We start from the raw sequence: 26,892 nt of genomic DNA on the forward strand, positions 1-26,892 counted from the left end.
ACGACTTCATAGTTGCGAGAAGCAGTAGATAAGGACACGCTGGGGCGGTCAAATGCTGACAAATACGAGTATTTTGTTGCAGTAGAACACTTTATGGGGTCCTGTTCGGACTGTGTAAGAGTCTCATCGTTGGATACTTAGACGGATGCTTGGCGTATGAATATGCAAGTATACGTGTGGCCTGAGCAGGCTTACTGCGTATTGTGCCTACTGTACGGACTAGAATCCGCGTCTGGCCGATCGTTGACGGAGCGCGAGCGGAGCGAACCAGCGGTGGGCCTTGATGTCCTGCAGCGACAGTCGCCTCTCAGGCAGCTTCTGCAGTATCTGTTGCAAGAAGCACAAGTGTCAGAATACACCTACATGGATGAGAATTTCCACAGTCGAGATCGTACCCGTGTGATCAAGTCCTTTGCCGCCAGAGACACCATTGGAGGCACATGAAGCGGACCCTCCGTGATGAGCTCGATGGTCTCGTTTTGTCCCTGCACCAAAGGTAGCAACAGCGAGTTACAAACGAATCCCTGCATAACTAAATGGGTGGGAAGACAACGTACCGCTGCTTCAAATGGTGGCTTGCCTACCAGGAGCTCGTACATGATGATGCCGACTGCCCAAATGTCAACGGATTCGTCGTATTTTTCACCCTGGATATGCGGAAGTTAGGCTTCAAGTAAAAACGCTGATCACTGAAAATATGAACGTACCCGAATCATCTCCGGCGACAAATAATCCAAAGTTCCACAGAGCGTATCGCGGCGTGTCCTACAATATCACAATCGCATTGTTAAATACCCCGATTGAGCGCTGCCACAGGTGTACAACATCACTTACGCTGCCGTCACGTTCGCAGACGACCAACCGAAATCTGCGAGCTGAATCGTACCCTGATCAAATAGGAAATAAAATGAAGGGCTCAGTAAGGATAGCTCCTCTAGAGTATCGCGACTGCACACACCATACCTCCTCTGACAGAAGAATGTTCTCCGGTTTGATGTCACGGTGAATTACGTGCTGGTTATGGCACGCCTCCAACGCACTATCCAAAGAAACACACACAGAAAAAAAGTGTAATTCGCAACATTCACAACATCCGCACTTATGTAAACTGTCATTTACCTGACAAGCTGAGCAGTGTACATCATTGCTTGACGTTCAGGAAAGCTGGTAAACAAAAGATCATGAAAACATCACTTGTAAGACACATTGCGCACAAAAGAGTCTCCAAGCAAGCATACCGGCGTCCGGGCATGGAACGCATCTTCTTGTAGAGGTCACCTCCCCCAGCATACTTCAGCACTAAATACACTGCAAAACAATGAAATGCACACAAACAGAAATCGTGAGTTTGGTGGAAAACACGATGATTCCAAGCGGATCGAGCGTCATCCCCATTACCCCGAGTAGCATCCTGAAATGTAGCATACAGCGGGAGGATGTTTTCGTGCCGAATGCGCGAATGAATTTCCACTTCCTTGCGCAGCTGGTGGGCCACGCCTGCAGCTTTCAGTTGCTCCTTCACTAAAACTTTCAGCGCCACAACCATGCGCGAGCGCTTTTCGCGTGCTAGGTACACCTGGCCAAATTTGCCAGTTCCCAACTCGCGCCCAATCTCAAAATCGTCCAAGCTCCACGCTTTCGGTGGCTGCTGTGGCTCTTGCAACTGCTGGTCCTGTTGTTGCTCACAGTCGGTCATTTCCGTGTCGACTGGAGCTGGTGGCGGAGCAACCTGTTGGTGCGTACGTTGCGGTGGCGGGGTCGGTGCTTTGTACTGCGTCCGAGTGGCACCGAAATGTGGTTGAGACTCCGAAGCCGTCTGAAATCTGCCAGCAGTGGAAGGACCAGTGTACGGAGGCCTCGTAGGTGCTGGTCGCGTTGCAGAACCCGACGTGGCTGTCTGCAACCTGCTTGTGCCGCTTCCATACGTCGGCTTCGTCGGTGCACCGGGGATCCTGGAATTTCGGTACCTTCCAGTAGCGCTGCTAGCTGTCGGTCTAGCGTACGACGGAGCTGAAGTAGGTGCCGTTCGATGTGCCAGTGAAGAAGCTGTTGGGGCCATCAAGCGACCTACAATGCAAGCCTAGTTAGGGTCGCCTCCTCTCCCACCGATGGTAGAGCTGTCTCCGCAACTCACTTGAAGCCGTCGGTCGGGCGCTGGTAGTAGCGCGTTCATGTAACCCTTGGCGGTTGTACCCGAAGGTGGACGACGTGGCAGACGCGGGCGACGGACGTTGGAACCGTCCGGACGTGGCAGAAGACGGCGACGCGTCTTTCATGTCGACGTCTGCAGCGCTCGGAGAGGGCTGGCCTCGACCGAAATTGGGGCGGCGGTTCTCGTCGGACCGCAGGCGGAACGAGTTGGCGCCCGTGGGGCGCGCGCCCATGCGCGAGTCCGCCGAGCCGGGCCTAGTATACATGGGCCGGAGCGTCAATTCGCAACTGCCAAAAAACACGATGTGCGCTGGATGATTTCCTGTATTTTACTTTATACCAAGTACTATTTGTGTTTAGACATGTGAAAAGTACGTGGTGACAAGTATATTGCTACTATTTCTGGACCGGCGCCAGCTTCTGGAAGGCGAGCTGCAGGTTCAGAATGCAGCCTGCGAGCACTGGACTCTCGTAAAACAAATTGCAGAACTGCAGCATCAGACTGAGTCAACTGGGCCATAGTGCAGTTGTTATAATACGATCGCAGCCAACCTCCGTGAAGCTCGAGCTCTTTGCGGCGATCAGTTCGACCTCAGGCATGGGCGGGATGTTGAATCTACGATGGATGGCAGAGGCATCAGTGCTGCAGTCGTGGTGAATAACACTAGAGGGACGCACGTGTTTTGCTGAGCCACAACTCGAAGCCTGGCGATGACTCGGTCGGCGGCTACGGCGTTCGCGATGCTGTACGTGACGACGAGGCGTTAGTTGCTGTGCTTGCAAAGGAATCCTGAACAGCTCAACGAGACCTCTCTGATCGATTGCTGGTGCTTCGAGGTGAGCTGACTCGACTGTCTATGGACACTGGTATCTCGCTGTAAATGTCGTGCGTCTTGTTCAGGAACTCTGGCATCACGTGGTCAGAAAGCAGCATGACAGGCACACGAACAAACTTTACCGTTGTAAAAGAAGCACGCGCTGAAAGCTGCTAGGAATATTCGAAGCGATGCATGTCGTTGGCCGTCCTCTCCTTCAGGTAGATGGCATGTCGCCTGCCTAACCAATGGCTGCGGTAAGTCCCTGCACTGGCACCAGAGCATCTCTGTGAAGTCTCCGACAGACAGCACTACAGCGATTGGTTCGTCAGCATGCAAGCAAATTAGCCACATCAATATCCGCTGCAACTCACACGTATTCTGGTCAATCTTGGCGTAGCTGCGCTGCAGTTGGGCGAGGAAAGCTGCTCGGTTCTGCAGACACCCGTTGACGTACTCGAAGGGACGTCCTTTGACATTGGAACCCTTGACGACGGCACTGAAGTAGTTGGCAATGAACTGCGCCGGGTGATCCGGCCGCTTGTCCTGCAGCTGGCGCACGATGTCGTCCACGTAGAACTGCACGCCCGACTGCTGCAGGTAAAACTCGTTGGAGGACGTGAGCAACGACGAGAGGCCGCGCGACGGCAGCCGCGTGAGTGCGCGCAGCTTGGGCCCGCTCGTGGTGGGCGGCGCGGCGCTGTCTCCGTCACTAACAGCTGCAGGAATTCGATAGGCGCCGGCAATGAGCCGCTCCGCCTGCACGCGGCTCATCCGCCGGGCGCCATCGTCGCCGCCGTCGTTCATGCTTCAACTTGGATCGATGTACCGCTCGGAGGGGTACATGTTTTTTTGGCGAATGACGTCGCCTTTGGCGCTATAAAAAGATATAAAAAGACCATGCGACATAGACGCACCGCGTCACGAATTCAGCGTTTGCCACTTGAACCTCTGTATCACTATACTCGGATAATTCTCGTCGTTAACTACTAAAATATACACCGACTGTTCTTCAACTCTGTTCCTTGTTCCCAACCTCTTTTCTTATGTCAAAATGTTTTACAGGTATTGAGTATAGCGGGTTTTGGCGTCGCCAGCAGTTCCACGCTGACGAGGCCAAAACAAGAGAATCGACACTCGACCTTCTGATGGGCGTGGACGCGGAGGCGCTGGCGCAGCTGGCGGCCACGGGGCTGGCAGGCATCTTCGCAGGCGCGTCCACGTACATCAGCGTGGCGCAGCACCCGGCGCTCATGGAGACGGACGCGCTGGCGTTCCAGGCGCCCTTCTTCCGCCGCATGTACTTCTACGCCGCACGCATGCAGGGTCCTGTGGCCGTGGGTAGCGGCCTCAGCGCGCTGCTGGTGTCGCTGCTACAACAGCAGCGTGGGCCGCACGCCGGTATGCCGCGGCTCTGGGTCGCGAGTGGCTGCCTCATCGGCGGCGTCGTGCCCTTCACCGTCCTCAAGATGCTGGCGCTCAACTACAAGCTCGTGGACTCAAAGCGCTGCGTGCACCGCGGCCAGTCGTGGATGCAGGAGATGCTGCGGCGTTGGGGACAGCTGCATGCCGTGCGCGCGGGCGCGAGTGTGCTGGCGTTCTCGGGGATGCTGCTGGCCATGGCCTGCGGGGGAGATAGAACACCCGCGCCGCCGGTACTCAAGGCGGCGTAGAAGACGACGTTAGGATTATTTTATTGGGGAGGACGGGGGTGGATACTGTAGATGCTTGGTCTAATGCATTGACCACTTGAAAGAGCGTTGGTGTTGAGGCGAGAGACTACTTCAGGCGTCTCTTGGTTTTGATTGGCATCGATTGACGCTCACACGTCGCAGATTTGACACTTGAAGGCAACGATCGGGAAAGGACAGCAGCCAAACCCAACGGGACCAGCAGCTCGAGAGATATGTTCACTGCTCAAAAAGCCGACCAAGACACAGAAAGCACGACAGCAGCCCATTCCAAGCTTATCGAGCTCCAAGGCTCACACACGAGCTACATTCATGGTGGGTAGACCACTAGCCTTGCACTCTGCTAGTTGCCGTTGAATCGCTTACGTTTCTCTACTATTCGCTTCGTTTCAGTGGATTTTGGACGAGCTTCGGTGCTTGCAAGAGCTTCTAGTGAAGAACATCCGCCGTCTTGTGCATCTGCTGTCGACAACGGCTCGCAAGGCCTGCATCGATATCATCGACCTCGTGAAAAAGTACTACAATCTCCTGTTCGCAGACACACCGACCCGAGCGCACCAACGGATGGTTGACTTCAATCGGTGGGTCGCTGAAGTCCTTGCAGACACTCGTACCGATGGCATCGAGTGGGGACCGTCGTACGGTGAAAAACCCTGGCTCGCCTTGGAAGATCAGCAGCCTCAAAATCAACCACTAGAACAAGTCCTTCGTCCCGACAGCGCCGATACCATCCAACTGCTCAAGACGGCGTGCGAGTACTACATGCAACGCGGCGACAGACTTCTTCAGACGAACGCCGGTCTCGCAGCTCAAATCGAAGAGTTGAAGACCCAGCTGCAAGCAGCCCTCGCTCGTGCGTTTGAGGCTCAACAGGCTCTGCACCGTGAGAAGGAACTCTCGGTACTGCAAGTTCGACGCCATGTCATGGGCGTGCAGCTAGGCGACTATATCTCGCGTGGTGAAGACCCAAAAGACTTCGCTCGGCAAATGCAGAACACCTTCCGCATGGTGGATGCGGTTAGTACCGTTCCTCTTGAAGGCGCTGATGGAGTCACGGGTAGTGATTCAACTCTCGCGAGTGGTTTGGGAAGAGACAGCAACCAGGTGGAAGTCGAAAATGCTTCAGTTGATGATCGTTGGGTGCCTGGCGACATCGAAGACATCAATTCGGAAGCAGCTACGTCTGCCTACCAAGAGCAAGCTCCGCCCACTCCTGCCAGCGAAAACGTGAAGGTCCGACAAACAGAGGTGTTGCGGTCTTCCAAGCAATTGATTGTAGAGCCTACGGTTTCTTCCGTTGTGATGGCTACGTTGTCTGACTCCGACGACTCCGACTACCAGCAGCTCGCCCACGTGAGCGCTAGCGAACAGAACGACGGGACTTGGTACCGCCAAGCACTGCGTTCGCTCAAGGAGAAGCGCGAGAGACGCCGACTCCAGTGCAACGCCGGCAGCAAGACAGCTAAAGAGACTGGCGTGGCCGCTGCTACAGCGCATGAAGCCACCAAAACAATTTTGTTGCTCGATGTCCACAACCCGAGGGAGTACGAGCAGCTTGCTGCAACTCGAGATCCGGCCGAAGACGGCGAAGACTCGACTTGGTACCGCAGAGCTCTGGAACATCTCAAGCGAGAGCGCGAGCTCCGCCGCAACCGAGCCGAGTCGTTCTCGTCTACGATCATCGACTAACGCCCTTGAAGACCAAGCATTTCTTCAACCAGAAGTACCTGCCACAGCCTTGCCTCAAGCGATTATTTTCCTGGCTTTCCATTCTGCGAAAGTTCATTTTTTAAACAAGAACCGAACCTGCTTGAAAAACGACGACACTTCTCAATACCGTTTTCCACTCCAAGATCCGGCACACAAGACTCTACTTTACCTTTGTGCCCGATAACAAAGTCGACAGCACTCAGCAATGCCACGTCGTCACAGTCTCGAGCCTCCAGCAGCTCATCGCAATGATGAGAATGACAGTCGGGAAACCACTTTGTTCCTCGTACGAAGGCTTCTCGAGGTTCTGCGTGAGAATTTGTTGCTAAGACAAGAGGTTGATCGCTCACGAGGTCAGCGACGAGTGCTGCAGAGGCGCCTTGCAGCACGGACAAGACAACTCGAAGACCTAGTGACCAACATTCGCGAGTTCGCCCGACTGTACCGCTTCGCCCGTGCTGCACAGGCTGCTGCGGAGGCTCATGAAGGACTGCGACGGACTCTATCTGTATTTGCGACTATCGACGATACCGACGATAGTGAGACCGAGACAATCAGCATCAGCGCCACGAGCATCGTCCCGTCAAGCCTTTCAGAAGATGAAGCGTCCATGGAGAGCTCGCATCAGCCTAATGGCCAGCTGTAGTGCTACCCAGAGTCTAAAAGCAACCAACGAGAACACCAGAACTTCAACAGCCACCAACAATGGCCACGACAACCGCAACGCAATCGAATTATCGTGATGTCAAGACCCTCACCACGTTCTATCCCAGACAATCATATCATGCAGTCGCTTCTCAAGGTCTTCGTTGCATTTACCGAGCTCCACAATGTCATCCCGAGCGTTCCGGAGGAGATACACCGCATAATCATATTTCTCTTGCATCTCGCGCTGCTCTTGCAGGAAATCGTTCTTGAGCGCTTCCACCATTTGCGACAGCTTCTGCTTCGTCTCGTGCTTCCACTCGGCGTGTTCCAGTTGCATTTGGTGCATTTGCTGTTGCAACTCAAGAGCTCTCCCGCGTTGTGTCTCCACTTCTTCTGCGAGCTTCTTCTCCTTGTCTGCGGTAGCTTCCAGCGCCAACTTGAGTCGCTGCTTGTCGTTTTCGGCCTCTTGCTGGAACCGCTGCCGTTCCTCATCAAGAGCCGATTGCAAGTACGCCACGCGCTCCTGCTTCATCTTCTCACGCTCGTCGTCCTGAATTGCCTTGCGTAGCTTGTCATCTTCCTCCAGCAAGGCACTCTTCGCTGCAACCTCGGCCTCTTCCTCCACTAACCGTTCTTCACACAGCTTCAGCTCCTCCTTCAAACGAGCCAGCTCATCTCGATCAGTGATCAGCAAGGACTTCCGTGAGTCGATCTCTTCCATCAGCTGCTGCTTGTCACGGGGAGTCTCCGACTTCATCTGCTGGAAAGCTTGCACGCCTTGCTGTAGTCTGCTCTTGTTGTCTGCATAGCTTTGCTTGCGCACTCGCATCGCCTTCGAGAGCTGCACCTTCTTCTGCTGCAGACCTTTGATTTTCTTCATGATGTCCATCTTCTCCTGCTTGACCGTTTGCATGAAACCCAGAATCTTCTTTTCGTTCGCAAGCGAGTTCTGCCGCTCCTGCTCGTACAGTTCCGTCAGTCGCTGCTTCTCGTCCCACGACTGTTGCTTCGCACGCTCAAGGTTCGCGATAGTCTCCTCCATTTGCCCCATCATCTCAGGGTTGCCGCTTGATGCCGACGTAGGACGCGCCACCATTTGGCGGAGCTTCTCGATCTCTTCTCGCAGCTCTCGGATGATCTTTTCGTTAATGTCTTCGTTCTTCTTGGTCGCGTTCTTGATGGACTTGGCACGGTTGGCGTAGACGAGAGTACCCAGGCTCTCGTCGTAGTTGTAGTCCGCTGGGGAGATGGCTGCGATCATCACTGTGAGCGAGTTCCCACCCAGCGATTCCTGCAGCAACCTCGTAAGCTTCGAGTCTCGGTACGGAATGTGAGCCGTCTTGCCTCCTCCACCTTTTCGTGGCTTGTCGGCCGATGCCAACATGTTGATCACATTGCCCAGTGCACTCAAACTCTTGTTAATCGCAGCACCTTCCTTGAGCCGGTCGCCTGTTGCACCAGTTTTCGATGCACGCTCTGAGCCTGCAAGGTCGACGAGGTTGATCTTGGCGTTCATGCAGGTTTCCTTTTGTACGCCAGCCATCACCTGAGAGCGCTTCGACGAGATCTTTATGGTGAAGCAGCTATGTGAGCGAGAGCTTCGCTCGTTCATCTGCGTAGCCGCCACCTGGCGCACTTTGTTGCCTTGCTCCAGCAATCGAGTCACATCCGCAGGGTCCCGCACCACAAGCTCAGCCAATTGCTCGACGTAGATGCCCATGTCCGGGTGCTCGCGGATCTTGAGCACTTTGTCCGAGGGGTTGAGTAAGTCCTTGATGACTTCGTTGTAGATCTCCAGGAACGACACCGTCACGAGGTACTTGATGGCTCCTTCATCGTCGTGCTTGGCATTTTCTGCGTCGCTAGCATTGATCCGTGCGAAGAGGTCTGCGTTCATGAGCGGCACGATACCGTGGTCGTCTCCACTCCCCATCATGGTGTGCGTCTTGCCCGATCCTGTTTGGCCGTACGCGAAGATGGTACCGTTGTAGCCTTGCAGAGCCTGGTCGACCAAAGGTTTGGCAATGTCCCCGTAGACTTGCGCTTGTGTGCTCTCAGTGTAGTACGCAAAGTCAAACGTGTACTGCTTCTTTTCCGACGTCGCGTCGGAAGAGTCTGCAGATGCAGCAGAGCTGGCGGTGGAAGCTTCTGCGTCAGCGTTGGGATAAATGACCACCGTTGTGCCGTCCAGCACCTGAACGACGCCACGCGCTCCCATCTGAGTCTCGCGCGAGCTCATGGGGCGGCATCGCACCGCCACCTTCACATTAACATCCGTCGACATCTCCCGATCTTTGTCTTTCAAAGTGAGGCGTCGGATTGCGCGCGTCTCTTCCTGATCCAAGCACCTGCTCGTCAAACATAGCAATGGAAACACAACAAACGAGGCGGCGTGAGTCGTGGATTCTTGCTCTCAATATACTGCTCATGTTTGTCTGGGATCAATGCTTCTGTAACTTCACACCGTTCTCTGCGGAGACAAACAGGATCTAGTTGGTTTTGGGGGTGACTTTCGAGTGGCCACTTGGCGCTTCATCCTTCGATGCATCGGCGTCCGCCGGAGTCTTCGAGGCAGCTCCGCCGAACATCGCACCCTTGAACGGCAGCAACGGCATGATCTTCTCGTGGAACTGCCACCGCAAGCGGTCCACAACGCCCTCCACGGAGTCCAGCGCTGGTCGCACGTCCAGATACACCGACAGTGGGCGACCAGGCTCTGGCTGACCCGAGTAAAAGTCGATCACGTATCGCACCTCCTTGCCGTCGCGGTCCACGACCCAATCGTGGCGATCAAAGGGCAGTACAGACCAGCCCAGCGTGTTCATAATCTTGGCCTTCGGACTATACTCCGTGGGCTTGCCCATGAACGTCTTCAGCTTGACGGGATCCTTGGCTCTAAAAGGCAACATTGCGTCACAAAGTCCAGAATTAGTGTCAACTCAAAAAATAGTCCAGCGTAACCCTCGACGTACGGGTGGAAGCTCTCCCATCTCAGCACTTCGTGCCAGCTCTGCTCGTTCACTGTGTTGTGGATCGCCACAATGGTCTTCATCTGGGTCGCATTGGGTGCCCAGCCCTTGCGCTTCATGGCCTTGAAGTACATGTCCTCACTGGGGTACTCCCACTTGTCTTCAGTGCCCGTCTGATGCTCGGGCGTGAAATCTCCTTTCGGGATCGAGGAAACAGCGCGAGATTTTGACAGTTGGGCGGGTGGTGACCCGTTCACCGTGAACCCTGCGGCGTGGCTGGCCACGCGCATCATCTCGGCGTTAAGTCCGGTATCGGCATCGGCATCGCCGCTCTTGGTGTGGTCCACTGGGCATCCTTGCGCTGCATTGGAAGCCTGGGCCGGCGCCTTGTGGTGCGGGCACGCGGCAGCAGCAGCATTGACGTCTGCAGTCATATTTGGCTGGCTGGATAGTGACCGCAGAAAATGGTGATGGATGAGATGTACCGTAGACCCCAAATAAGATCGAGCGGCTAGAAATAGTTCTGACAAAAAAGGTGCAGCGAGATAAAGTGGATGTAGCCATGTTACGACGGTAGCTATTGCTGCTTAGTGCTCTTCTTGTGCTTCTTGTTGCTGTGCTGCTGCTGCTGCTCCTGGCGCTTGGCCTTGCGCGCGCTCACCTTATCATCGAAACCGCGCTCTGTGAGCCGCATCTTGGCCACGCGTGAGGCAGTGGTCACGTCGTTCAGCAGCTTGAGCACCTTCTTCTCGGGCGCGTCCGACTCGTAGTCGTCCATCTTCTTGCCCACCTTGGCTTCGATGTTCTGCAGCAGCTCAATGTCGTGCTGCGTCACCAGAGAAATAGCCTGACCGCTGCGTCCGGCACGAGCAGTACGACCCACGCGGTGGATGTAGTCGTCGGCGTCGCGCGGCAGGTCGAAGTTGAGCACTATGTCGACTTCAGGAATGTCCAGACCACGACTCGCGACGTCCGTGCTGACGAGGATGTGGCTCAAGCCGCTCTTGAACTTGCCCAGCGCCGCTAGACGCCGGTTCTGCGACATCATCGAGTGCAGCGTCACGCACTTGGTGCCCAGCTCGTTGCCAATCTCGCCCACGAGCTCGCACATCTTGCACGTCGACACGAAGATCATCATGGACCGCAGCTGGCGCTTGGACGAAGTGGCAGCTTCCAGCAGTTGCTCCAGGTTCTGGTCCTTATTGCCCCTACGGCTCTTGCCCTTGGACGCCTTACGTCCAGTTTGCTCTTCCTCATCGTCCTCCTCGTTCGGGTCCAGCATCTTCATCAGGTACATGAGGTACGTCATCTTGATCTGCGCCGGGATGAATAAATAAAACTGCTTGAGCGTCGCCACCGTCTTGACACTGGGCGTGGCGTCAAACCGGAACGCGTCGTCGGACAGCGCTGTCTGCTCCAGTCGGTCCAGATTGGCCGTCATCGTCGCGGAGAAGAGCAGCGTCTGGCGCTTGGCCGGCAGCTTGTCGAAGATGAAGCTCAGGTCCTTGGCAAACGACACGTCCAGCAGTCGGTCCGCTTCGTCCAGCACCACGTACTTGACCAGCGAGATATTGGGCGGCTCCACGCGCAGCAAATGGTCGCGGAGTCGGCCCGGAGTGGCCACGATGACGTGCGGCCGCTGCTGCAGCGTGAGCGACTGCTTGAGCATGCCCACTCCGCCCACAATCACTGCGCAGCGCACGGCCATGGAGCTGCCAAAGGCGTTGAACTGGTCTGCGATCTGGAACGCCAGCTCTCTCGTGGGCGTGAGCACGAGCGCAAAAGGACCGTACGGGTCTTTGCTGAGCGCGTGCAGGATCGGCAGCGCGAAGGCCGCCGTCTTGCCGCTGCCGGTCTGTGCACAGCCAATGACGTCGCGGCCCGCGAGGATGGGAGGGATGCAATGCGCCTGCACGGGCGTCGGGTGGCGGATGCCCAGCAGCTCGCAGCGCTTGACCAGCCACGGGTCCAGGCCCAAGTTCAGGAACGAGATGAGCACATTGGACGCCGCGCTCTCCACCAACACTTTGTCGCTCCTGGTAACGTCCGACGAGACTGCAGCCTTGGGCTCTTCGGTTGGCAGCGTGGCTGCAGGCTGGCGACGACGCTTGCCGAAGAGGACGCTCATGATGGAATGGCTGACGTACTGGCCAGTCAAAACTGAAAGCAAACCAAAACGGTGTATCTTACATAATGTAGCCATGTAGAGACACTTCAACGTCAACATTCAAATGCGGAGCTGGTCTGTGGGGCTGATGCCTGTCCAGCCCGTCATCTCCGTGTCAGCGAGACGGAAGTCGCCGTCCATTTCGACGCAATTGCGGACGGCGTACAGTAGTTTTTCGCGACAGATCTCATCGCTCGAGTATCGAGGCAGTTGCAGTGCAAAGAAGCACGTGTGCGACTTGGGCATTTGCGAGTCCATCCACCCGCCAGAGGTTGACGCCGCTCCGCTTGACGAACTGCTGTCTCCAGTCCCCGAAGACGCAAGAGCTTGGATCTTGAACTTCTGGTGGAACTGAGCGGAGCCCAGAGGTAGACGCGATCGGGCCCACACGAACCGCAAGAACGCACGCTTGTCTTCGGACTCGAGGCCTTCGAGCACTCGCCAGAAGCGCTGAATGAAGTCGTCAGTAGCTGAGAGCTCTTCGTCGTATTCCGTGTTGGCCTGGAGGAGCTTCACGTCCACCTCTGCGACGCCACACATGCGTTTCTCCAGCTCAGTCCACGTCAAGAGAGCTAACGCTGAGATCGGCATGATCGAGTGCAGCCCCTGCTTGACGATGTTCATCACCTCGTGTGTCTCTTGAACGCGAGCTCGCAGCATAGCGTCCAGGTATTTCTCCAGATTGGCCAAGGTGACAGCAGTGTTGGTGCCGTCTTCGCACAGCTCGACGGTGCGTCCATCGGACAGCACAGTCGTGAAGACCAAGTCCATGGCTTCCAGCTGCTCTTCCAACTCACGACGTTTTGTCGATGCTGTAGCCTGAAGACGTTTGAGATCGTCCAAAATGCCTCGCAGCGTCTTCCAGAGCGAGAACGCGACAAAATCGATCTCTTTCAGCGTCTCCAGTGCGTTCTCCGGGTTTGAATCATCCTCGCCCACGAGCTGTTTCCACACCGACATTGCCAGATCGAGGCGCACACAGACTCGAGTTCGTAGGCAAGTCCCAATCATCTGACCAAGGAAGTAGAACATCTCGCAGTAGAGCTGACGCTTCTCTTCTGCGCTTTCTCCTGCTGAAGAACGCACCCTCGCTGATGGTTTACCAGCATCTCCAGCGTGACGAGTGATTAGCGCACCATTCAGTACAAACTTTTCTCGGCTCGCTCCAACGCCGTTCCGCCAGTTTGGACTAGGCATGAGGAACGGTAAAACACACTCCGAAACAGCCACGCCTGCCTCCAATTTCAACGACGTGCTACTGGGTCCTCCGTTCACTGAGCTGTCCGCATTGTTTTCGGAGTGGGTTCCGCCTTCCGGTACGTGCAGCATCTGCAACTCGGCGAAGAACTGCGAGAAGAACTCTCGGTACGGACCACCGTAGTCATCGACGCCTTCTCCCTCGAACTTGACCTTAAAGCTGCGCAACTGGCCGTCATCCATCGGGTGCGAGTACACCATGCGCTGCGTCTTAACTGGCAAGAAGTGGAGCTCTTCAAACGCCTGACCAAAGAGCGACAAGAAGAGGCTGCTGATGGTCCCCTCGTGGCATTTCGCCGCTGCAGCTTTCAGGCGGTTAACCTGCAGCTGTGGTAGATCTTCAGGGTAGTCGTACTCGTCATCCGCTCTCTTGGGCGAATTCGCCGTCCTCTCCATCAAAGCTGTGAAGAGAGCATTTTTCACGCAGACAAAGAGACTCCCGCGACACTGAGAGATCAGGCGACAAGGCAACGAGGTCGAGGTCCGCAAGAAGTAGTGCCACGTGAGATCGAAGAACGGCAAGGCACGGCTCACGTACATGTTGGAGTAGCGCAGCAGGGCAAAGCGTGCAGTCACCATTTTGTCGCGCTTCTCCTGCGGCAGTGCAAGCACACTCGCCACGGACGTAAGCTCCAAGGCGGGCGTTTTCTCCTTGACGAGATTGACAAGCTGAGCTGGTGTCAGATTCCAGGGACTCGTTTGTGAGACCTCGCAGAAGTCGTTGATAACACTCAGCAGGTCTCTATCCACCGTGAGGCTCCAAAGTACATGCTCACCATACTCAACGAGCTCTTCTTGTGAAAGCACAAACGATGATACTTCCGCTTGAATGGTGCTGTCAGATGTCACGGAGCTCGAATCAATACGCGGCGGTAGTGGGCTTACTACAGACTCCGCGGGAGGTGTGGGCAATGTACTCGTCGTCGAGCTGGCCATTGTCACTAGCCGCACTTTTGACGGATGGAAAAACCACGCTCCAGGCTCGTTGTCCACTTCGACCCACATTCTTCCAGCTGCAGCGCCCACGACAAGCCCATTACCACGGGGCGTCCGAACCCGGTCGTTAGCGTAAAACCCAAGCTTGCCACACGTCTCTCGGGTGACGTCCACCCACAGCGACTTGCCCGATCGCGTAGCTACAAACTTTGTCGACCCAGCGAGCCATTCGGTGGTCATTTTGGACACTGCAGCGCACATCGCAGGACGCATCGGCTTGTTTGCCACCCAGTTGGCCATGATCTCACAAGCGACCAAACAGTCCTCGACACTGGCGCTGGCGTCTTCACCCGTTGAAGACATGTGGCTGCTGACACAACTGTCTTTTGCGAAGGAGATCTTCTGGTGGCGCGAGTAGAACGCAACGGCAGGACACACTTCTCCAGCGATGTTGTCGAATGCCAGCCCGAGATCCACGCCATTCTTACTGAAAGACAGCTCGCCCTTCTCGCAGTCTAAGCGCAAACCAATGCAGTCGCCTTCGGTGAACGTCTCGCCATACGCTCGCACTCGGTTGCGCTGGTAGTACAGTGCCTTGTCGCCGATGAACCCCCACGACTGATCATCAGCTCCAAGAAACGAATCGAGGTTGGCTTGTCGAGTTGCAACACCAACGAAAAGGTAGGGAGAGCTGGACTTCTCGATGCGAACCACCCATGAATGAACTCCCGTGGAGAACCCCACGCCAGCGCACGCTGCCTTCCAGACTTCATTGCCCGAGTATGACACACTCAAACCATCTTCTGCAAACGCCAGCAAACTGCTTCGGCTCCTTTTACGATCAAAGTGCAGCGAACTACCCTCAAGTTTCGGGTGAATCGGAGCGGTAGGAGGTGGCTGGGAGAAATAATCGCCACTTCCACCAGGGTCCTGTGTTAAACACCGGGCCACTGCAAGATCACTGAATCCCGTGCAGCGTTGCAGAACATGGAGGAGCTCCACGTATCCTTGGAGATACTGCGAGAAAAGGAGGCGTCCTTGAACCAGTTCTCGACTGTGCCGCAGAATTGCTGCTGTCAAAAACTCCCCGACAACCAGTTGCGCCTCGTTTACTATCTCGGACGCTTGGCCGACACTGCCTTCACTAGGAAGGGTAGACAGCAGTCTGCTGACCGTCCGCAGCACTACAAACTTTAACGGGAGATTCGTCGTGCCGAGACAACCTCGCAGTCGACGTAGGATAGTCGTGGTAAACCCAGCAGAAAGAGATAATAAAGTACTTCTCGTGGCCCCTGCCAGCAGAGCGTCCAGTATCCAGATAACTGTTTCGATTCCAGGTTCCTCCGCCACAGTCTTGTCCGGTCGTTTGAGGTCTCTCTGAGTCCACAGAACAGCTTCGTACCTCTTGCTCGAAGCGGCAGCCTCCAGCTCGCTAAGACAAAGCTCTAAGGCGTCTGGCACGAAGCGGCCTGCGTCCTGATCCACAAAACACTCAAACGCTTTTGAAAACACTTCATCAACCGAAACCTCTTTGAGCTGCGGGGTCTTGTTGCTCCTCGAAATGACTGTAAATTGGTCACCGCGCAGTAGAACCAGCTTCAGTAGCTTGAACCATTGAGCGTACGAGATCGTTAACCGAGCGATCGAGCCCGTGGTTTGATGCAGTAACGTCATCATGCACTGACGGGCATAAAGAATGGATAACGTTCTCTCAAACGTTCGCAGTTGCTCAAGAAGTCCTCTGAGATCAAGTTGATTGAGTTCTGCCTGGAAATCCTCTTCAAACGGAGATCGTGACGTCTCAGGTGTGTTGTCAGCAATAGGTTGCGGAGAAGACGGCGCAGTCCTCGCTTTCATTTCGATTGCCTCAGCTCTCCACGAGCGCATGAACCGCGTCTTGGTATTTGAAAGGTAGCCTCCATCTTCGAAAGGGAAGTACATTTCCCCAAACAGTTTCCGGCCCATTTCCTTGTCATTCAACGGTGGCACAGTGACGCTATCTCCTTCCTGCACATTGAAACTTGATACCACAGCCTTCGTAGGCGAGTCGCTGCTAGTGTGAGTGTCGTCCTTTGCGAGTTCCTCGTCGTTTTCACTCCAGACGGTGGCCTGCAGCCAACTGTTGGAAGAATTCAACGGTGGAGGCTGAGTAGAGGCATTTGCTGTATCGTCACAAGGCACAACATCGTCTTCTTCTTCGTCGAAGCGAGGTGAATCTCGTCCTTTGTCCCGCTCCTTGTCTAGCGTAGACTGCAACTTGCTCAGATACTCTAGGTTGTCAACGATCCAGGCTGATGCACTCACGATGTCATTTTCTGTTTGCTTCAACGCCAAGACACACCAATCTTCTGGGAATCCCATCAGCATAAGCTCTTCGACGAATTCGGCTCGGGTCTCCTCTGCGTCGTCGTCATCTTCGTCGTCATTGTCACCATCGTCCAGGCTTCCCTCATCGTCTTCGTCTTCATCATCGTCATCCTCATCATCGCCATCTTCGTCATCGTCATCATCCTGGGCAGGAAGTTTGGATTCTTCTTCATCGCCCAGAGCAGGGTCCCAACTTTCGTTGCCTTGTCCACCTTCATCTGCATCGGGTAAGCTTAATTCCTTCCTTTCTGTGGTATCGCTCTCATCTCGCCTTCTACTTCCACTAGTTGTGTCTCTTAAGACCAAGTCGTCTCCGTTTAGGCCAGATGAACTGGGAGAACTGGGCTGTTTTTCACATCTTGAGTCGTACGCTCTTCCCAGTTCATAGTCTCCTTCTCCACCCAGTTCGACCAATGCAGCGTAGACCTCTCGATGCAGAGCACTAACTCTTTTCTCGACTTGGAACAGAGTTTCGTGCGTCGGGTTGTTGTCTTCACTGGTGGCTAATTGGGCAACGGCGTCAATTAATGCTGGCTTCTCCAGTAGTTCATCAGCCCCAGCGTCACTTCCAGCTATTTGAGCCAAAACCTTCAACAGCATGCAGCCAACCTTGCTAGACGCCAGTTCACTCTCGGCGCTAGTAGCTATGTGCTGCTGGCTATACACGACGGGGATCACCTCACTCGCCTTCTCCACTAGCACACTGAAAACCTGCTGATGACGCTGCTCAGACGCCAGATCGAAGATAATGCTCGAGTACGAACCGTCATTCCAGTTGGGATTGCCAGCTTCAGAAGGAATCAGCTCGTCAACATTTATCTTGGAATACGTCGGACAGTTGTTTGCATGGCCAAATACCTTATCGTACCAGGTCATCCCTCTGCGATTTCCGGGTACCGAGCCACTGTCTCCACTCTCCGGGGTACTCACGCTGCTATCGATACGAACGTGTGCTAGCGTGTTGGAAGTGGGTAGTAATTTCGTGCCATTCGGAGTCTCAGCAGGATGCTGAGGAGAAGCATACTCCAGTGATAGTACTTGGGCAAAATCTCTCGACCCTCGCATTTCCACAGTGACGCCTGGGCGCAAGAACTCCACTCCTCCGCACAGGAAGTAGACACACCCGGTTGATTCCACGCTCTTGATGGCTGAAGAGCTAAGTGTGTGCTTTCCGAATTGAAAAGCCCTCGGTTCAATTTGTTCGGGCTCTTCCTTTTCATTCGCGCTGGGAAAATGTTGCATGATACTGGAAGTCACGCTAGCGATGCTCTTCTTCCACGCATCGTCGCATCTGAATAACCGCTGCAGAAGATGGATAAGCTCGTTTGCTACCACCAAGCACTGACGCTTGGACGACTGGTAGCGGATCTCAATGTCATTGAGCAGATCGCTTGGCTGGTCTGTGTTATCTCGAGCCTCAGACGAGAAATCGTTCGCATGAATACCGTGAGGAACCATAAGAGACCACGGCACCACTGTAACTTGGCTGCAGTCTCCGGACAAACCATTCGTAGGACATTTGCTAAGGCAAAACCCGATCAACCGTATCACCTGCTGCACAAAAACATCCTCCAATTTGTAGAACCCGAGGGTTACAACATCCGTACAATCCTGTACAAGCACTTTAGACGCCTCCAGAGGCTGTTGCAGACCCACCAAAGCACGAAGCACCCGCAAAGCCGACTGCTGTACCACAACTGAATTGCTGCCCAAAACCGTCCCCCAAATCAGTCTCATCCACTGCGAAAACTGGGACGTAAAGTGCACTAGACCTTCAGACGAAGAGCTGAGCAGAAGAAGCAGAGTATGCAACTCGACAACTTTGGTGCACGCGTTCACAGCCCCACCCGGAGACAGATCCGACGGAGATTTCTTCTCATCAAAGACAATTCGGACGTGAATAGGAGACAGGGAGCGGTTGTGGAAGCGGAAGTGGCTCAACCATCCGTCAAAGCTCTTGAAAGCTGCAGTCTTAAGTTCCGTTACTGGTAGTGTGTTACTGGATAGTGTCATCCCTGCATCCCAGCTCGCGCTCTTCATAAGTCCAAGTGAACGTGACAAAAACCCGATAGCGGAAGCGACCGCTGGAGAGCTGGGATGGGTCTGGGTAGACTCGAGTGGCGTTGGGAACCGACCAAAATGAATAGGAAGATCGACGTTCCCGGACGTCCATATAGGAACGCTTTGCGCTGCAAGTGAACGCTGGCAGTCGAGAACACCATTCAAGTACAGACGAATTTTGGTTGCTTCCAGCACGACAGCAACGTGGATCCACTTTCCTCCAGCTACTGCTTGCTTGGACAGCACACGCTCCCAGATGCGGCCCTTAACGGCAAACTCGCGGACTCCTCCATCCGCTTCTCTGTTCAAATCCATGAGAATACCCACTTCCAGCTGCCAATTGTCAATACTCTCGGGTACAAGCACCAAATAGAGCGACACCTCGCGCGCCGCACCACGCATGAACACTAACTGACGATCTTGAGGGTCTTGGCCGAGATGAAAAAGATCACTGTCCGTGGTTTGTGAAGGAGATGCCTGTGAATTGTTGATGTAGAGCCACGTAGTGACACTAAACTCGTTTGGTTTAAGCAATGGGGACATCGGAGTGATGCTCTCGGGTCCGGACGGGGAGACCATTTCTTCGTAGCTGGAGGTGACTCCCTTACTCTGAGAAGAAAATCTTTGCGGCTCAGTAATGAGCTCAATACTCCTCCGAACTGCTACGGGGACGACAGGAAGAGACTCTTCCTTGGCCATGTCAATACCGTTCACAGAAGCTGGTAATGGTAGGAATCGGTTTGAAATGGCGACCGCTTCGGTGAAGAGCAAATTCGCAACTCCAGATAGCACAGGGAACGTGGGTACGTAAACCTCGTGTGTCGATAGGCCACCACTCGCTTCACGACCATTTTGCACTGCGAAATGCACACAGATGTAGCGGAACAGTATCCACAGCGTATCCTCCAACCGACCTAGCTGGCTTTGAACAGTGCGTTGTGCCAGCGTTGACTGCCCTCCACTTCTGCCCACAATACTGTCTACAGATGGAACTGGCACGGAGGCTTCGCTGACGATATCTCCCCCGCGTTTACTTGAAAGTGTCTGCAGCATTTCTTGAATAACGTTGAGGATTCCAATGTCACTGACGAATTCAAATTGGTCAGCTTTGAAGTGGATACCCCAGGCACTAAGCAGCACAATGACGATCCAAAACGTAGCGGTGGTATCCGCTTCGCCCGGTTCCATTAGGAGTACCGCCTTGTCGGTCATCATCGCGGTCAGCCGTCCAAGAAACTCGGAGAATGTTTCACTTTGAAGACTTGAATAAAAGTACCCGACGTTCTGAGACCCCGTGAGCAGCGAGTGTCCAGAGGGTTGAAAAACAAACACTTGCGTCACTTGGTAAACGATGTCAGCTTGGATTGAATCAAACGAGACCACGGTAAGAAGCTCCCACAAAGTCTCTAGTCCACGGATGGAGCAGCTCACGCGCCGGCAAGGGTCAACGAGGAGCGCTTTGATCGCACTCGTAGAGGACACTGCCTCGTCCGTCGTAACATAAGCCAGGACCTCCTGGGAGACTCGACTGGATACATCTTGTCGGTTGTTTAGAGACTTCCACCGGATCACACTATGCAGGATCATACGCACCTTTCTCCACTTCGATAACGGGAATGCAGTCAAGAATGGTAGTTTGTCGTCCGTGTACGTTGCGTGGAGGTGTCTCTTAGCTGACGGAGCAGATAATTTGAACGCTGAGCTTGCTGATACCAGGAATGCAGGGTCGTAGGGCGCGATGTAGCCTGCGTCTAACTGGAGATTCAAGTGTTCCTGCTCCTCGTGCACGTCAACTAGCAGTAGCAGCTTGCATCGATCCAGAATCGTTTGTTGGAAGGCGACTATCCGATCCTGCGCACTCATCCGCGGGCTTTCAGCCGCTTCGGTGGGTGTGCTCTTGATCTCGGTCTTTTTAGCAGCGACACGGCGGCGTAGTTGGCTCACACACTGCCATAACGTGAGAAACGATCGAGGAGGAGGCCCTCGAGCTTCTGGAGGCGATCGCTCTATGCCAAGAGCAAAGTGATATGCTTGAGAACCAAGCGTATTATGGTGAAGCAGGGCCGCAAAACAGCATGTCTCGATCAGAATATCATTTTCATGAACTTGTCTGTCGATAGCATTGGCAGGCGTCTTGAGGTTCATGGACAGTTGGGACTGCCGCACGATCATTCGGTACGACGGGTCTTTCTTCGCGTAGCTGTCGCGAACCCACTCGCACAGCTTAGTTGCAGCCCCGCCAACCAGCGGATCGGGTGCTCTCTGCAGCGAAGCAAGAAACCTTCGCACCGAATCGGGGCAAAACATTTCTCCGTACGTTTCTTCGGTAGGTAGATCCCAGCGTTGGTCGGTATCATCTTCACTCGCAGGCGGTGGGGGCAACATCAAAGAAAATGGTTGGGAACCAGAGCTCAGTGCGACACACAACGCTGATGTTACAGCCGGGAAAGGTGAGTGCTGGACAACGCGGGCATGCTTGGAAGAGTCTGCTCCTCGTTGATTTCTCCCGTGCTGAATACTCTGCGTCAAGTGCTTCGAGCTCAGGCCACCCCGGAATAACGGGCTCGAGAGCCAACGCTCTGACAATTTGCCACTACCCAGAGCATCGTCTTGACCATACGTGAAGAAAGGGTCGCCGATCACTAGCGTGACAGCCATCTCGGCAGCGAGTACTGCGAGTTCTTTTTCGAGTCTGTAGTGCCACGGGAGCGCCATGGCCTCGGACGTAGTTAGCCCCTTTCTACCGGTAGTTTTCCCATCCGCATCTCGAGCAGACCCAAGAGAAAGCAGATTCCCGTCGCTCTTGCGCCGGAAGCTCCCCCCGTTTTCCTTTTGTGGTGGCCGAGGACCGACAGAAGACGCAACGCTGTCCACAAACAGTTTTTCTGCGTCCTCGACGCCGGCATCTCGACGATTGAAGCCATCCAACAATCTCAGCAGCGTTTTCAGTGTAGGTAGCAGCGCTGCAGCAAAGAGCGCATTGTTGCTGAACTCGAACAAACTTACAGTCAGCAAGGGCAGAAATCGACCGACAAGAGAATGCTCGACCAGCTCGAGCATTTTAGCACGTAACGATTGACCCTGCAGACCAGCGCTGAGCTCACTGCCACGATCGTATCCATGCGTTGGGCTGGGAATGGACTCCATCGAAAACACCTGCCCGAGAACTTCACAGCACTGGCCCATGGCTGCCATAGCGAACTCGATGTAGCTGCGCCAGGCGACTGGGACTTTATCTAAATCGTGTTCATCCACTCGAAAAACTCGGTCGACAACACGTGCAAGTTGCGTTTCGATCCCAGTACTTGGTGTTGAGAGCTCAGAGTCGCCCTTCATTGTCCACTCGGTAACGCTAGCCGCCCAGCTTGAAAGGTGTTTCTGAAGTCCAGCCAGGGCGTCAATGAATGCTCGTAACGTGGCGTCTTGTCGAGGCTTACCTGCTGACGATGGTCGAGCTGCAACTACTTCTCCTAGACGACGCGCAAAATCGGCTGCGATGCGCTCGAGCAGTAGTTGGTACAATTCAGTCACGGATGATACACACTCGCCTTGATTTTCCTGCTGTGCTACTTGACCCGAACTCTGTGGGGGAGACGACGCAGGCGGTGACGTTAGTGCCAGCGGTAGGAACCGGACAATCAGCGAGTCTTCTGCTATTCTCCTCAAAAGCGGCTCAAGCAGCAACGTTTTCGATCTTGGCAGCGCGTCGATTGACCACAAATCGCGTCGGCAGAGCGCTCCACATGGCCGATCGATGCTCTCGCTGGTCGACATCTCGTGCATCGTGTGCATGCAGAATTGGCGTTGTAGGCATTGGCACGGGAAGAAAACTTCAAAGCCTTGCATCAGAGTCGCGGTGGCCGCTTCGGCGATTCGAGTTGCGCTTTCACCTTCGCTCGGTACGTTGTCAAGAACATAGCAAACGTTTCGGCGATATTTGATGTCGATCAGAGACATCAGCACCTCTCGAACCTGCAGCATTGCCGCTCGCATGCGATCGAGCTCTGTTGCCCAAGCCTTGGCGTCTTTTACTGGAGGTTTGCGCGCTTTCATTCCTGTTGATAGCAGGATAACTGCCTTAGCCATGCCGGATCGTAAAAGCTGCGATAAGTTGGCTTGGAGAACGCGAATACATCCAAGCAGCATGTACAGTTGGAGTTGACTTGCCAGGTTCTGTTGAGATTGGCGTCTTGGAGTGGCTGCTGCTGACGAAGCTGCACACTGAGGTACTAGGCATGACATCAGTTGAGAAGAGGTCTCTATTTTCTTGGTGCTGAGGTGCTTCAGCAACACTGCAAGGCTCTCGAACGTCGAGCTGCAGTTATGAATACCAAAAGACTCAAAACTTCCCTCGAATGCTCCACTCACGTCAAATGAAGAGGTTGCCGTATTGGCCACGAGCGATTCAACCACACCAACCGGAGGATGGTGCAGCGTCGGGTAGCTTCCGGGTTTGGGAATAAACGGTTGGCAGAGCCTCTCAAGCTGCGCCAGAATGACAGTCGCGACGAAGAGGGCGTCTCCTGGATCAGTACGTGAGCTTCCTCCTCCAGATTTCGAGCTGGGATTTCTGTCTTCGTCTCGGAAATCGTCGTCGGTAGGGTCGACCGCTGGAGTCTCAGCACCGGGGTCGGTATCGTCCTTGGAAGTCTCGCTTTTGATCACCCTCGAGCTGTTTTCGAGCTCGAGGCGTTTGTTTGGATCTAATAGCTCCTGGACAGCAGCGGCTGAGAGAATCGCCGAGTGTGTGATACCAGTAGAGACTGGCGCAGTAGACGCTTCTCCCTTGTCGTTCCCCGCTGCGTCTTGGTCGTTTTTCTCGTCATCCTTTCCTCCCGTGAGCACAACAGTGTGGTAGAAGCCCGCCGCAACCAAAGCCACTCGCTTCCCCACGAAGTCATCAATGGGGAAGGGATAGAGCCGTTCATTCGTATCTCCAGTCCCCAGTTGACCATGATTGTTGCGACCGAAGACGTACATCACGCCGTTGTCCGACACGGCGACCGTGTGGTAGCACCCACAAGCAAAGCGAACAATGTCCTTTCCTTCCAACTCCTCAATCAGTCTTGCGTACGAAAACCGCTGCTGCTGAAGCTGGAGATTTGCAGCCAAACTTGCACCGGAGCGACCCAAACCAAGTTGTCCGTAGTCGTTTCGGCCAAACCCGAACAAATGCGCCCCACTGCAGAGAGCAATAGTGTGATAGTATCCGCATCGAATCTCCAGACACTCTTGCTTCTCCAATCCAGCTCTTACCTGCACAGGAACCAGTTGGTTCTCCATGGAGTCGACGCCAAGCTGGCCATAGTCATTTTTACCAAACGCGAACGCCTTGCCGGTGGCTGTCACTACCATCGTGTGGTACTGCCCACAAGCGACGGAAACTATGTGCTGATCGTTCAGCGCTTCGACGTGTTGTGGGACTTTGCGATCAATCGAGTCATTGTGGCCAAGCTGTCCGTAGTCGTTCCGTCCGAACGTGTAGAGAAACTGCTGGCCACTCCCGTCTTCTTCACAGGCCATGACAGTGTGGTAATAACTGCACGAGACCAGCCGTACGATCCTGTTTTCCAGACTCCGCACAACCTTGGGCACGCTCTCACTTGCAGTATTGCCATGGCCAAGCTGGCCACGATAGTTGTAGCCACAGGTTGCTGCTCGGCCCTCCATCGTAACCAGGATCGTGTGCTCACATCCGTTGTAAGCGTGAACTTGCGAGATGCTGTTCTCCCCCAGCTTTGGAACTTCACTCAAGTGACTTACGCGAGCGGTTCCTCCTTGGCCACACTGACCGTTGTCGTTGTATCCACACGTGAGGACCTTCCCGTCGGCTGTCAAGGCAATGGTGTGCTCGTTTCCAGCGCCAATTTGCACAATCTCTTTCTGCTGGAGTGACTCGATCCTTTCAAACGATTTACGAGACGCCGTGTCTCCGTGTCCGAGCTCCCCGTACGAGTTCTGGCCACAACTCCACGCTTCGCGGTCTCCTTCATCATCGTCTCCAGCAAATGCACTCGCGTCGTTACTAAAACCACCAGCGTTGGCAGTGGGAAGCGAGCTCGATGGTTTTCCTCGAGAAGCTCGGGTAACAGCTGCAGGCTTTGCTTGATTCAGCTCGACGAGGACTGACTGGATGCTGAGAGCTTTAAACTTGGGGCACCTCGCGGTGACGACTGGTGTTTCACTCCTAGTAGTCAGCATTGCTGAAGCCGGCGTATCTCGACTCAGGGACTCCTTCATCTTTGACATATCCAGGGAGAGACTAGCGTTGCCCAGGAGTAGTGCGTCCTTCAGCTCATCTTTCGTCCTCATCAGGTTGTTGCCTGGACTGCTGTACAACAATCGGTGGTGCGGGGAATGGGACATCGCGATATTCACGGTCGTTGAACCACCATTAGTGCTTGCACCGATCGCCTTCATGCCCTTTGGCAGCGCCTTCCGTCGGAGAGTGTCTTGCACTGCTCCATCTCCGAGGATCTCAGTCTCCCGCTTGCTTAACGGGCCTCCTTTCTGCGGCTTGCTGGAGTCCGGACGGGTAACACCTGCTTCCTTCGCTGTTAACTTCACCTTAGTTACTGCGTCATCGTCCCGTCCAGAGTTTGTTGGCGAAGGCAGCTCCTCGGCTCGCACAGGGGCCAGCAAAGGCACCGAAGAAGTGAGCAGCGAGCGTGACGAGAGCGAACTTCGTAGCTCTTTGTCGGACGAATAGTCACTAGCTCCAAGAAGCACTCGCAATACCACAAGGAAGTCCCGTACCGAGCCCGTCGCCGCTGCGAGATGAATGAGACCATTCACTGCATTGGTTCGATCCAGTACGTCACATTCGCTGCTTCCCGACGAGATGGCTGGCAGCTTGGGCGACGACGAAGGGATGCTCGTGTATCGAGGGCACATGTCCAGCAAGAAGCGCTGGATCTTCTCCGTGAACTCTGCAATGTCCGTAGTTCCTGGTGAGGGTCCACACGACGTTGAAGAACGTGACGACACTCCACGAGCAGTTAACGGAGCCCCTGACGAGTTGGTTCTCGGAGAGAGCGACAGAAACCCCATAGAACGTAGCAGCGGCAGTAGGTCTTCTAGAAACTCCCGTCGCTGGCTCAAAGTAGAGACTGCAGGGTCGTGTAGATCGCTGAGAAAGCTGATTAGCACGTGAATGCCCATGGAAGCTTCCCTGGCCACCTTCTCCTTGGGTTTGATCGTCGTCAAGGCTCCGACAACGTCAGGTACGGACTGTGCAGCTTCCACGGACACTTGGCTGGTCTCCAGGCACTTGACAATGGCCACATTCACTTGCACCGCCGTCTTCCTCTGTCGATGCTGAGCCGCAACGGCTTCATGCATACTCTTGACCAATTGCCGCCGCAGTGCAATCAACTGGTACACTGGGTTGGGGAACGTGCAGCCTCGTCCCAGTGCGTCCTTGAGTGTCGTCGCCATCAACGTCGCCAGCTCTGGTTGCTGCAAGTCTCCGAGCACGCACAGAGCGTTCGTGAGCTCTCGTTCGTGCTCGTCATCCGTCTTGACTGTCACCTCCGTCGCCAAAGTCTCCGCTTTCGAGTCGAGCTCTTCGTCCTCGGAAGCTCCTCGAGCCGCTTTGGTCTGCGCCGCCACCAGCCGCTGACGGATGGTCTTGTCGGGTGCCAACCCCGTCAAGGTCACGGCCTCCGCGTGAGCGGATCTGCCCGCGCGACGAGCTCCTTGCGTGATTTCGATGCGTCTCAGTTGTTTGGCCAGGAATTCCTCGTCCCGGAACTGGGCGAACGAAAGGCGCCCCCACCGCAAGTCCGGCCGAAGCGAGGAGTTCGCGGTGGCAAGTTGCACAGACCGGGGCTCGTAGCCGGTGCCGCTCGCATTGTCGCGCTGCATGGGCCGCTCCTGCGATCACTAGCGGAAAAATAGAGCGACGCTTCGACGACGGCGCCAAGTGCCACTCGACTCCGACCCCCCGATGCGGCGAGACCGGGAGCTTGACACCCGTCACTAGGCGGTGGGGGCAATGGACAACGCCCGACCCATTCATTCCCACGCCGAACGCATCGAATTCTAGTGATTCGAAGCACGAAATTCCAGACAAGAATGCCGATCGCCACCTCCGGTCGCACCAGCGTAGCGGGCGTTCG

General features: G+C 54.8%; 8 protein-coding genes across 8 annotated transcripts; 2 read left to right on the forward strand and 6 right to left on the reverse strand.

Annotated features, from left to right (window-relative positions):
- Positions 1 to 219: 219 nt before the first annotated feature.
- KRP23_8973 (Aurora kinase A-A) lies at positions 220 to 2,417 on the reverse strand (the record flags this gene model as incomplete). The annotated part of the gene is made up of 10 exons (XM_067894478.1): positions 220 to 327; positions 396 to 485; positions 558 to 647; positions 708 to 765; positions 835 to 887; positions 964 to 1,039; positions 1,120 to 1,164; positions 1,239 to 1,308; positions 1,399 to 2,067; positions 2,135 to 2,417. 10 exons carry the CDS (start codon positions 2,415 to 2,417, stop codon positions 220 to 222), a joined length of 1,542 nt encoding a protein of 513 aa, XP_067743912.1.
- A 130-nt stretch (positions 2,418 to 2,547) lies between these two features.
- On the reverse strand, positions 2,548 to 3,773 carry KRP23_8974 (UPF0705 protein C11orf49-like protein; the record flags this gene model as incomplete). The annotated part of the gene is made up of 6 exons (XM_067894479.1): positions 2,548 to 2,640; positions 2,704 to 2,767; positions 2,830 to 2,895; positions 2,961 to 3,057; positions 3,110 to 3,277; positions 3,341 to 3,773. The coding sequence occupies 6 exons, from the start codon at positions 3,771 to 3,773 to the stop codon at positions 2,548 to 2,550; spliced, it is 921 nt and encodes a 306-aa protein (XP_067743913.1).
- Positions 3,774 to 4,114: 341 nt separating this feature from the next.
- On the forward strand, positions 4,115 to 4,639 carry KRP23_8975 (uncharacterized protein; the record flags this gene model as incomplete). Its single annotated transcript, XM_067894480.1, has 1 exon — positions 4,115 to 4,639. One exon carries the CDS (start codon positions 4,115 to 4,117, stop codon positions 4,637 to 4,639), a length of 525 nt encoding a protein of 174 aa, XP_067743914.1.
- A 330-nt stretch (positions 4,640 to 4,969) lies between these two features.
- Positions 4,970 to 6,346, forward strand: KRP23_8976 (uncharacterized protein; the record flags this gene model as incomplete). The annotated part of the gene is made up of 2 exons (XM_067894482.1): positions 4,970 to 4,972; positions 5,051 to 6,346. The coding sequence occupies 2 exons, from the start codon at positions 4,970 to 4,972 to the stop codon at positions 6,344 to 6,346; spliced, it is 1,299 nt and encodes a 432-aa protein (XP_067743915.1).
- A 775-nt stretch (positions 6,347 to 7,121) lies between these two features.
- On the reverse strand, positions 7,122 to 9,299 carry KRP23_8977 (Kinesin-II 85 kDa subunit; the record flags this gene model as incomplete). Its single annotated transcript, XM_067894483.1, has 1 exon — positions 7,122 to 9,299. One exon carries the CDS (start codon positions 9,297 to 9,299, stop codon positions 7,122 to 7,124), a length of 2,178 nt encoding a protein of 725 aa, XP_067743916.1.
- A 205-nt stretch (positions 9,300 to 9,504) lies between these two features.
- KRP23_8978 (putative holocytochrome-c-type synthase) lies at positions 9,505 to 10,418 on the reverse strand (the record flags this gene model as incomplete). Its single annotated transcript, XM_067894484.1, has 2 exons — positions 9,505 to 9,910; positions 9,988 to 10,418. The coding sequence occupies 2 exons, from the start codon at positions 10,416 to 10,418 to the stop codon at positions 9,505 to 9,507; spliced, it is 837 nt and encodes a 278-aa protein (XP_067743917.1).
- Positions 10,419 to 10,561: 143 nt separating this feature from the next.
- KRP23_8979 (DEAD-box ATP-dependent RNA helicase 36) lies at positions 10,562 to 12,112 on the reverse strand (the record flags this gene model as incomplete). Its single annotated transcript, XM_067894485.1, has 1 exon — positions 10,562 to 12,112. The coding sequence occupies one exon, from the start codon at positions 12,110 to 12,112 to the stop codon at positions 10,562 to 10,564; it is 1,551 nt and encodes a 516-aa protein (XP_067743918.1).
- A 99-nt stretch (positions 12,113 to 12,211) lies between these two features.
- On the reverse strand, positions 12,212 to 26,638 carry KRP23_8980 (Ultraviolet-B receptor UVR8; the record flags this gene model as incomplete). Its single annotated transcript, XM_067894486.1, has 1 exon — positions 12,212 to 26,638. One exon carries the CDS (start codon positions 26,636 to 26,638, stop codon positions 12,212 to 12,214), a length of 14,427 nt encoding a protein of 4,808 aa, XP_067743919.1.
- Between the last annotated feature and the right edge of the window lie 254 nt (positions 26,639 to 26,892).

The sequence above is a fragment of the Phytophthora ramorum genome, assembly GCF_020800215.1.
Source record: "Phytophthora ramorum isolate Pr-102 chromosome Unknown Phyram_PR-102_s0007, whole genome shotgun sequence".
NCBI classification, from domain to species: domain Eukaryota; phylum Oomycota; class Peronosporomycetes; order Peronosporales; family Peronosporaceae; genus Phytophthora; species Phytophthora ramorum.